Below are 11,030 nucleotides of genomic sequence, written 5' to 3'. Positions count from 1 at the left end.
AGATGATACATTTCCTCACATTCAATCTGATATATTTTCTATGTTGTATCAAGAATAAAATAAATTTAGCTGGCGATCTGAAAATGATTGTATTCTGTATTTACATTTTACACAGCCTCATACCTTTTCCAGGTGTACGGTCGTATCCACAGGTTACAAATTGTGTTTTTGCAGTAGATTACATCATGTTTCGTAAGTTTTGATGTGTAGTCCCTTAGGTCTTAGCTCTGCCTTCATAAAGGGATGATACACAACATAATGAGACAGATGGTGTTGTGTGTACATCGTTTAGTAAACAGGGTCAAGACTTTTTAAACATTGTGTCATAGAAGAATCTGGGCATAATTTAGACACAATTCAGTCAGGTAATTTTATTTAAATGCTGTCATTGCATAAACTGCAACCGTTTGTAAATCTGTGAGTATCTGCTCATAACAAAAATATTTATGGCATCGAATAATTCGTTAAACGGTGCTGGAAAGATCAATAATCGGATCCTTTTAGTTCAAGTGTTAGTTGGAATTTTTCTTTGCATCAACATTTTTCTGATCACAACATTTTTTAAGAAGGACTTCTTCCACACAACCATGCGCTATATCTTATTTGCTGTGACCCTGATGTCCGATTGCCTGATTTTATTCATAACCAACATCATGGTCATCTTGAGCTACTTTAATTTCAGTATACAAATGTGGTTGTGTCTTATTTTGTACATTGTTTTGTCGGTGTACACATTTGTCACACCGGTTACTCTGACAGCAATGACTCTGGAGCGCTATGTGGCCATCTGCATGCCTCTGCGACATGGAGAGCTGTGCACCACGCGGGGTTCTCTGCACCTCATCCTCATCATTCACAGCATCAGCTCTGTTCCCTGCACTTTGGTTCTCTCCATTTTCTTTTCTACAGCAGATCACATGCTTTACACCCAGGATAGAGTATGCTCTGTGGAGACGTTCCTATTGTACAGCTGGCAAAGTCATCTTAGATCAGCTGTGGGTCAACTATTCTTCCTGGTTATGAGTATAATGATCGTTTTCTCTTATGTTGAAATAATGAAAGTGGCCAAAGCTGCATCTGGAGAAGATAAAAAGTCAACATGGAAAGGGCTCAGAACTGTGATTATTCATGCATTCCAGCTGCTGCTCTGTCTCATCCAGCTGTGGTGCCCCTTCATAAACGCTGCAATGTTAGAAATTGATTTCATGTTGTATAATCACGTCAGGTACATTAATTACATTATCTTTATTCTAACTCCAAGATGTCTCAGTCCTCTCATCTATGGTCTCAGGGATGAGTTGTTTTTCCAGTCACTGAAGAACTATGCTCTTCGTGGTTTGTGCAACAAACATTTGTCAAGTTAAAAGTGTTTTCCTGCAGTTTCTCTATATTTCCATTCCTGAAACAAAAGGTGAAAATCCTGAAAATAACTGATACACTGATATTTTGGTATTTGAGATTGAGATTGTGTGTGATGATGTTTTAATGTTATGGTCTCTCCTTTTGCAATTTAGCCAAAAAATACATAACAGATGCTCAACAACCGATTTAATTTACTTTTTATGACATGAAATATCTTAATTCAGTTGCACATATCGGATATGGTTTTTTTCTTAAAAAGCTGTACAAAGCAACATTGTGTCCTTCACTTCTCTCAAGATTCACTATGATTTTGACAATTATTTGCTTCAGAGATAATATTCCACAAAAAACATGTTTGCTAGAATGAATTAGAAGAATTAGAAACGGTTTTCAGAGCATGATGCAGTAAGGGTCCAATGAAGTTTTTTATTTTGACAAGCGGCGCTGCACAGGCAGGAATCCAAAATAAACACAAAAACCCTCCACCATAGGAGAACAAAGAAAAGAAACCCACAAGGAGCACACATCAACAAAATGCATGCAGAGCTGGTTACACATTTTGGTGCCCAAGCTAAGATTATAGCTTGGTGCCCCACCGTTCCAGCCAGCTCCACCTCTCCACAAATGCAAACACCTGCCCCAAGTTTTATTGCTTGATAAGACACACACAACAGTAATAAAGAAATAATTGAATGTAATAAAATAAATGAAAACCAAGTTTCTTTTTCGGTTTTGTGCAGATATTTAGAAAAGTCCTAACATCACAACAATATAGGTAGTAATAACAAGGTACAATGTTGTAAAAACAAATACACCTGTATTTGGTAACAATGAGCCTAGAATGTCCAAAAAAAAAAAACCTTAATATTTGCGGACTGCCAACTCCTGTGACTCCCTGGATCAGGAGGCTGTTATATAGGAGAGTGGACTGGGGCTACTGCGTGTTCTGTCCTGTGTTCTCCGTGCTGTCTGCTGTGTGCTTGGTTCTGTGTTTAGTTTAGTTTTAGTTTATTTTTGGTCATGACATAACAAAAAAAGAATAAAAATAAGACAAACATCAAAATAGCTTTTACAAAAATAAAATAAAAATGACAACAAGGAAACAAATACACTGTTCAAAGAAAACATTACAAAAAAGTTTCCAATATACAAATAACATCTAGACCAAAAAAGGTGTAGGCTGAAGCAAAGCTTATTCATTGCCTACCCTCAAAAGGATTATTTAAAGTAATTAAATAAAAGCAAGAAGTAAGAGATAAGCCTGCCAGTAAAACAAATTGCCTCCATGGGGATAAGATTCCTTGAAAAATAAGAAAGGAAAAAAAAAGGAGCAGTCTACATGTTTCCTTCATCCTTGAATAATCCAATCAAATCACCAATTAAATGAATACCAAAATCAACATAATAAGCATCGCCACTCATTACTTTTGTATAGAGAAATCATCCTTCTTTTCAATGTTTTTTTAAAATAAGGTTAAGGTTCTACTTGATTTCAAATCCCTCTCCAACTTATTCCAAACATCCACCGCTGCCACTGTAGCATCTCAGTTTGGTGTTGGTTCTGATTTTTGATTTCCTGTATATGCTCTCCCCTCTCTGAGGTTGTAATGGCTTTGTCTTAAATTAAACATGTTTTGGATACAGTCTGGCAGCATGTTCTTGTTGATTTTGAACATAATCTGTGCAGTTTTGAAGTCCACCAGTTCATTGAATTTGAACTTATTTGTGTCTATAAATAAATGGTTGGTTGGGTGCTTCTATCTAACTTTGTTTATGAGTCGCATTGCTTTTTTTTGTGGTAAGAATATTGGTTTCGTGATTGTCTTAAATGCGTGTCCCCATACTTCTATACAGTATGTTATATATGATTTTATTAAAGATTGATACAGGAGTTTTAGTGAGTTTAATGTTAGAATATTTTTACATTTAATTAGAATTGCAATGGTTTTTGATATTTAGTTTTTTTAAGAAGTTGACGTGAGGCTTCCAGCACAGCTTATGGTCAATAACCACTCCAAGAAACTTGTTAACAAAAACTCTTTCCACTTCCACATTATCAATAGTGATTTGTACACTTTTGTTGTGCAACTCAGGTAGCTAAGCTGATCAGTTATCGAAGGCTATTAATGCATATTATTAATAATTATTAATAATTAATAAAGTCGACTATTTATCAAATTGAATTATCAAATTGATAATAATCCTCGTATGGGGCACCACCCCGGGGCCTTAATCCAGGGAAAAATGATAACTTAACAGCAGAAAATCAGTCTCAGAAATTAAGGTTTATGCCTAGTATACAGTAATTGAAGGGTGAGATTCGAGCACTAGGCTCTGTCAAACAAATCAATTGTGACCAAACTGCATGAAACAACAGAAACCACTCATTAAAAATCAATCAGGATTTATTTACATACAGGTGTCAAAAGATGATAAATGCAACACCCCAAATAAAATCCTGATGGCACAATACGTAAACAGGGACAGAAATTATACAATGCAAAAGTTCCAGTCATCTGTGTGGGGTGTGACTAGTGTGTGTGTGTGTGTGTGTGTGTGTGTGTGTGTGTGTGTGTGTGTGTGTGTGTGTGTGTGTGTGTGTGTGTGTGTGTGTGTGTGTGTGTGTGTGTGTGTGTGTGTGTGTGTGTGTGTGTGTGTGTGTGTGTCTGTGTGTGTGTGCGTGTGCGTGCGTGCGTGCGTGTGGGGGGGGTTAGTACGAGAGGAAGAGAGAGAGATACCGACGAAAAGTAAAATAATAGACACTCTTAAATAACCTCTCACTACCAGAAACCCAAGACCTTCTGATCTTTCCCACCCAGAAATGCCCCACGGTGAAACTAAACTTCACACGTGCGCTCTGGTCATTCAACCGGGAAATTTAGAAGGGCCTTGTTTTTGGTTGTCGAGAAGCATGTCATAACGATCCAGCAATGTGGATGCAGCAGTAGACAAATAAGAAGATAAACAAAAACACTTAAGTTAATAAACACCACTATGACGGGATCATCAGTCCAGCTCACAGCGTAAACTAACTTTTAAAGTGTATTACTAAGTTTTCTCTGCCCAGACACCAAAAACAGCCTCTTACGTGAATCTTTGCATTTGAAGAAAAAAAAGGGTGGTCAGTCAGCGTTCCTCGGGGAACAGCTGGGTGTTTACGCTCAGCAGGTGATCCTGATAAAGCGGCTATCATTCCCTCCTGTGTCCTTGCTGCGTATGAGGGGATAGCGGCTGGATGATGGGATAGCAGCTGGGCACAGCACTTGGCTTCCTTCAACTTCGGATCGGCGTCGCGTTCACGTCGAGGCAATGCAGGGTCCCTAGTTCGGCTTTCTGGGCTCGGAACTGCGTGGGTCGCTCGTGCAGCGCTGCAAAACGGACGCTCCTTCGTTCACGAAGGAGAAAGCCGGCCCTTGGCTGGCTCCCTGGTGTTACAGCAGAGACCTGTGGGTGAGAAGGAAGAAGCAAAAAGGAGAGAAGAGGCCGGAGAGAGGGGGTCCTCTCTTTTATAGCTGCATACAGGAAGTTGATACCCCTTCCTGCAGCTTGGGGTCCTTGTCCAATCAAAGTGTGGTGCCTTATCACCAAGAGGGTCACATATGCAAATCCTGGTGTCCATGGGGTTTTTCCGTTCTCCAGACCACGCTGGAGGTGTCGTAAACTCACCATGAGGCAGGAATCATGAGACCTTAGCTTGGCTTCGGCCCTTTACTGGTCCAAAATAAATATTCACCCAATCATAAATGTCATGAATTCATAACCATATGGACGGTGGTCCAACACTTTGATTAGGTCGATTTCCAAAAATAATACATTTAGTTTTACTTATATTTAATGATAACTTATTCACATCAAACCACCTTTTTATTTTTTTAAGTTCAGTTTCTACTGTATTTAGGAGCTTTTCTAGGTGTTTACCTGAACAAAAAAGATTTGTATCATCAGCAAATAAAATACAATTTAGTTTACAGGAAACATTGCAAATATCCTTAATATACAGTTTGAAGAGCTTTGGGCCTAATACTGAGCCTTGTGGTACCCCACATGTCACCATCCTTTGCTCAAACTTTTCATTATTTATCTGAACATATTGATAACGGCCTTCTAAATAATTTTTGATCCATGCCCCCCATAAACCCATATCTTTCAAGCTTATTTAATGTCCTGTGTCCGTGGACTGCTTCAGTGACCACTGTCTCACCACCTTGCATTCTGCCAGTGTATTTGACCTACTGTAGGTGTATCCTACAAGTGTGTAGCAAGTTTAATTTGGTTCCTAGAAACCAATGTTCTTTTCTGAGTTTTCCTGATCGTGCTTGGTTGTCCCTCCTTTTGAGTGGATTGTTTTTTGTTAAATGGTTAATCCTTGTTGTCCTTGGTTTTTTTTGGAGGATTGTTTTGAGTTTTACAATTTGAGTCCTTATTTATTAATAAAATAACTGAATTTTGTTTACACTCCCAGCCATCATCTTTTTCCCTTCCCGGGTAATTAGGGAAGAATTGATAGTTCCTACTTTCTGCCATAACCTTTGAATGGTTTGACATAAAGAGTCGTGGGTGGTGTCATCAGACTCGGTTTTGAGTCCTTGAACATAATTGGTGCAAATTAGCCTCGCCCCTTCTTCTGATTGGTCCATATTTGATACTTCCATTTTTCTGCCATAACTTTTGAATGAAGAGTCATGGGTGGTGTCATCGGACTTAGTTTTGAGTCCTTGACCTTTATTGGTGAAAATTGCACGCGCAAGGGCCCGTTCAACATAACAAATGCATAAAACTAATTTTATAAATCTACCCTCTGAGTCTACATGTGTGTCCTTTTACAATAAAATTCACATTCTTGTTAATGAATAGCCACCCCTCTTTGTCTGGAGAGCTGAGAACACATGAGGAAGAACCTGGTTCATTTGTGCTGCGATTGGGTTCACTCCATACCCGTTACAGAAGGATCTTCCTGCAAAATAAGACATGAACCACTAGAGGATAGATCCTGAAATGCCAAGCTTTGAGGATGTGGTGTTTGACCGTGTCAAAGGCAGCGAACAGGTCAAGCAGTATGAGTACTGACGATAGACCAGCGGATTTAGCAGCCCATAGTGACTCACTATCTGACAGGAGAGTAGTTTCAGTTGAGTGGCCCGGCCTAAAGCCAGACTGATGTGGATCAAACAGGTAGTTGTTGTGAAGGAACTATTAAACCTGACTGAGGACAGATTTTTCTATAATTTTAGACATAAATGGGAGCAGTGAGACCGGCCGGTAGTTTTCAACCTGGGAAGGGTTTTTTCAGCAGTGGGGTGACTCGAGTTGGTTTGAAGGTGGAGGGAAAGAAATCAGATTTAATAGAGGAGTTAATAATGTGGGTTATTGCTAGGGGTGTAACAATATATCGTGCCACGAAATTTCGCGATACAAAAACGCCACGAAACGTGTCGTGGAGGTGACAAGGTGTATCGCGATATTGGGTTATTAATATTAATCTATTGTGTTGACTAGAAACGCGCATCCGACCACGCGTGGCGACCGCGCCTCGACCCGCGGACCAAAATCCTACTACGCTAAGAAGAAAGTAGTACCTTTTTGCGGTCCCGATCACAGGACTCTTGGGGGGTTTTGAGCTCTGAACTTTTAAGTCTGGTGTAGAGTTAAGCCTTACCTTATTAAATTAAACCTTTTTCTGGTCGTGAGTAGGATAAACACGGGAAAACTTCTTCCGAGTTGGAGTGTACTTTAATGTCCGCTCAACAGTGTAGGATTTTAGAACATCAACACAGCAACTAGTGCTGTATCACTCCGCCCAATCTAAAACATACTAAGCACTAAAGATAAACTGACTAGTGTAATTATAGTCCCTGATTTACATCAGAATATAAAGAATATATTTATAAAATAATGAACCCTGAATTACCAAAATAACCTTCTTAACAAAAATAAACCTCCTCTTACACTTATAAGGTGAGCATGAATCAATCTTTTTTTATGATGTAAAATTGTATGTAATTATTTACTTTTATTTATTTATTTAATTTTAGTTGTTAAATTTCTGGAAAAGAAAAAAGTCAAATCATACATGAGAGAAACTATTCAGTTTGTGGCTAAATATTTGTACTTGTATAAAACTGAAGATGCATAATGCAAACCTGACAATTACTTTTAGTTCAGTTTGTGGAAAATGGTTGGCCTGGCTTTCTCTTTAAAACTTAAACAGTTATAAAGCATTACAAACTGTAACAATAGAGCAAATGCACAGCATTGTTTTGTATTTTGTGTCTTTCAAAATAAAATAAAATTTTTTCCAGTCATGTGTTCCTCATGCAAGGTTGTTAAAAAAATACTGCTATAATATCGTATCGTATCGTTATCGTGACCTCAATATCGTGTATCGTACCGTATCGTGAGATTAGTGTATCGTTACACCCCTAGTTATTGCCCATGCATGGTAGGTAAAATGCTCTGTTGGATTCAGTAAAGTAGGAAGCAAACTTTTCTGCAGACAAGCCAGGGGACTGAGAGGTTTCTGTCTAGCTGTTTTTGACACCAGAGGACAGAGTTTATCCAAAGAAGAGGTGAGTGAGAGCAGACTTCATCACACAGGTGTGTAGGGCTGAGAGATCGTAAGTTTCTGCGGTAGGAACCCATCTTTGGAGTTGGGTGAGTGACATGAGGAAGGGAGATGAAAAATTGAACCAGGAAGTGGTCTGAGAGGTGCAGTGGTGTGACACACATGTCAGCTGTAGTGCAGTTTCTGGTCAGCACCAGGTCAAGGATATTCCCAGCCTTGCATGTTGGAGGAGTCTGGAACAGTGTGAGATTGAAAGAGTGGATGAGAACCAGAAACTCATTTGCCTGTGTTTTGCAAATGTGAATGTTCACGTCTCCCAGTACAATTAGTGGAGTCAGAGAGAATCATGTCCATTTCAGAGATGAACTTATTTACGTTTCCTCCGAGAGGGCGGCCAATCAAATTAAATCAAACTTTATTTATAAAGCACTTTTTATACATAAATGTAGCACAAAGAGCTTTACGTGCCGCCACCCCCACACACAATCCCCACGCCCCCACGTACACACAACAAACACATCATAGTAATTAAAAAAAACTACATCTAGTATATACATATACATATTGAATTTGCCCATGGCCCAGGAAAAGAATTACTATAGTCTATGGTTGCTATACTTCCAAGTACCGTGCAGCCAATTACAAGGATTTATTTCTCACTCACTATTTCATGATAATGAAACATAGATCATTTTGTAATTAACCAAGGGCTTATATTTAAGAATATAGTTCCTCCAAATGTGACCCAACCATCCCTGGTTCCTGATTCCTAATGATATGGAGAAGGGCCATAACTATGTCTAGGGCCTAGGCCAAGCAGTTCTGCACTGGTTAACAAGGCCTGAACAAGCGTTGCCTCCAAGATTGCGAGAACTAGATTTCGGACAGTGAGACAGACAAGCTGGTTAACACCAAAAAAACTTAACAAGATATGCAGAAAGGAGGTTAGTAGCCATGCACAGCTAAAGGAATTCAGAAATACCAGACATGTTAAAGCACAAAAAGACTCAAAGAAAGTATATGAGAAGGAATTTGTTACGTAATATTAAAGTTTGATATCTGCTTCTCAATCAAGATCTACAGGACCCAGTATGCCTACCACAGTTTGGGAACTACTGATCTATGGTATCTATGCTTCCAAGTACCGTGCATCGTTAAGAAACTAAATGTGAATAAATGTGTTAAGTAATATTAAAGGGGACCTATTAAGAAAAACACATTTTTTTGCTTATATATATATATATATATATATATATATATATATATATATATATATATATATATATATATATATATATATATATATATATATCCTTTATTTAACCAGGTAAAAAAAAACTCATTGAGATTAAAACCTCTTTTTCAAGAGTGACCTGGCCAAAATGGCAGCATAAAAACAATACAACAATACATACATACAAACACAGATAGTCAGTCACACATTCCGGGGAAACAAAGTAAAACAATAGTAAAATTGACGGGGCAGTCACAGGGAACCGAGAGAGCTAATTTCTCTGTCTTTTAAAATTGATTTGAATTTACCCAAGTATACTAGATCAACCAATTTCAGGTCCTTCTGCGCATCCTTCCAGGTTGAGGGGGCAGAAAACTTGAACGCCTTTTTACCCAGTTCAGTTCTGGCTCTCGGGACCTGCATTTGAATAAAGTTCTGTGAGCGCAGGCCATAATGGCTGACGTTTCTACACATGTGCCCGCACAAATATGTAGGGAGACGTCTCAAAATCGATTTATGAATAAAAGTCAGCCAGTGGGAGAGTCTACGGAAAGGGAAAGAAGGAATTGGCAGCAGCATACAAAAAACAGTGATGTACCTGATAGCTGCAACCAGTGATAAAACTCAAAGCACAATGATACACAGTATCTAATTTCTTTAAATACTGCTCAGGAGCGTTCATAAAAAGCAGATCGCCATAGTCCAACAAGGGTAAAAAAGTTGTTGTGATCAAATGTTTCCGGACCCAAAATGAGAAACATGATCTGTTGTTCTGTCTGTAGAAACAAGGTTATCAATATGAGATTTAAAAGACAAGTTGTCATCAATCAGAATGCCTAGATATTTATAAGAACTGACCAATTCAATTTCAATCCCCTGAACAGTTAACAACCTTGGAAGGTGAGATGGAAGCTGCTTCCATTTGAAAAAAGCATGGTCTTCGATTTATCTGCGTTTAATACTAGTTTAAACTGAGTCAGACGGGATTGAACAGCATCAAAGGCAGTTTGCAAGAACTCAAGGGATTGTAACACTGACGAAGATGAACAACTGTATCGTCCGCATAAAAATGAGACACAGCATCAGCCAGATTATCACAAAGATTATTAACATAAATTGTGAACAGCAACGGCCCTAGAATGGAGCCTTGAGGTACGCCCCTTTAGAACAGGAAGAAGGGAGGAAGAAGATCCAGCGGCCTGGACACACTGTGTTCTACCTGATAAATAATTTGAGAACCAGTTTACAGCCTGGTCAGATAAGCCAATCTTGTGGAGTCTGTCTGCCAGGATAACATGATTGACAGTGTCAAATGCCTTTGATAAGTCGATAAAGAGAGCTGCGCAATATTTTTGGCCATCTAGTGCCTCTATGATATCATTTACCACTTTAATAGCAGCAGTTATTGTACTATGCTGTTTGCGAAAACCTGACTGATGATGTGAAAGAAGACCATTAGCATTTAAAAATTCTTTAAATTGTTCACTGACCAACTTTTCAAGAACCTTGGATAAAACACACAATTTAGAGATTGGCCTGTAGTTATTAACTACTTTAACATATATAAAGTGGTCTCCCTTCAGCCTGCCAACTCAGAGGAGGAAAGCAACCAAATTCTGCAGTGTTTGTACAGCCGCCCGGATGAGCCATCCAGTGTGATGTGGCTTCTACGAGCCGTTCAGATTCTACTCCCTTTTGTTACGTAACGAAAATTCGATTTACATAGGTTGGCCTCCGATGCGTGAAACCACGCCCACAACTATAACACCGTGTCCTAACTGCATGCGAGCGTCCGACTATCGCGTCACATTGCGTGACATCGGACACTCTCTGTCCACACTGAAACCGTTAATATGCCGTTCTGTTATTAAT

The 11,030-nt window shown here is 38.9% G+C and overlaps 1 protein-coding gene across 1 annotated transcript; it reads left to right on the top strand.

Moving 5' to 3' along the window:
* The first annotated feature begins 446 nt into the window (after positions 1 to 446).
* Positions 447 to 1,364, top strand: LOC133442554 (odorant receptor 131-2-like). The gene has a single exon (XM_061720561.1). The coding sequence runs from the start codon at positions 447 to 449 to the stop codon at positions 1,362 to 1,364; it is 918 nt and encodes a 305-aa protein (XP_061576545.1).
* Positions 1,365 to 11,030: the final 9,666 nt, after the last annotated feature.

Source organism: Cololabis saira, chromosome 4 (genome assembly GCF_033807715.1).
Source record: "Cololabis saira isolate AMF1-May2022 chromosome 4, fColSai1.1, whole genome shotgun sequence".
Lineage (NCBI taxonomy): Eukaryota > Metazoa > Chordata > Actinopteri > Beloniformes > Belonidae > Cololabis > Cololabis saira.
Note: the sequence above shows the minus strand (reverse complement) of the source record. Positions and strands in the feature narration are given on the sequence as shown.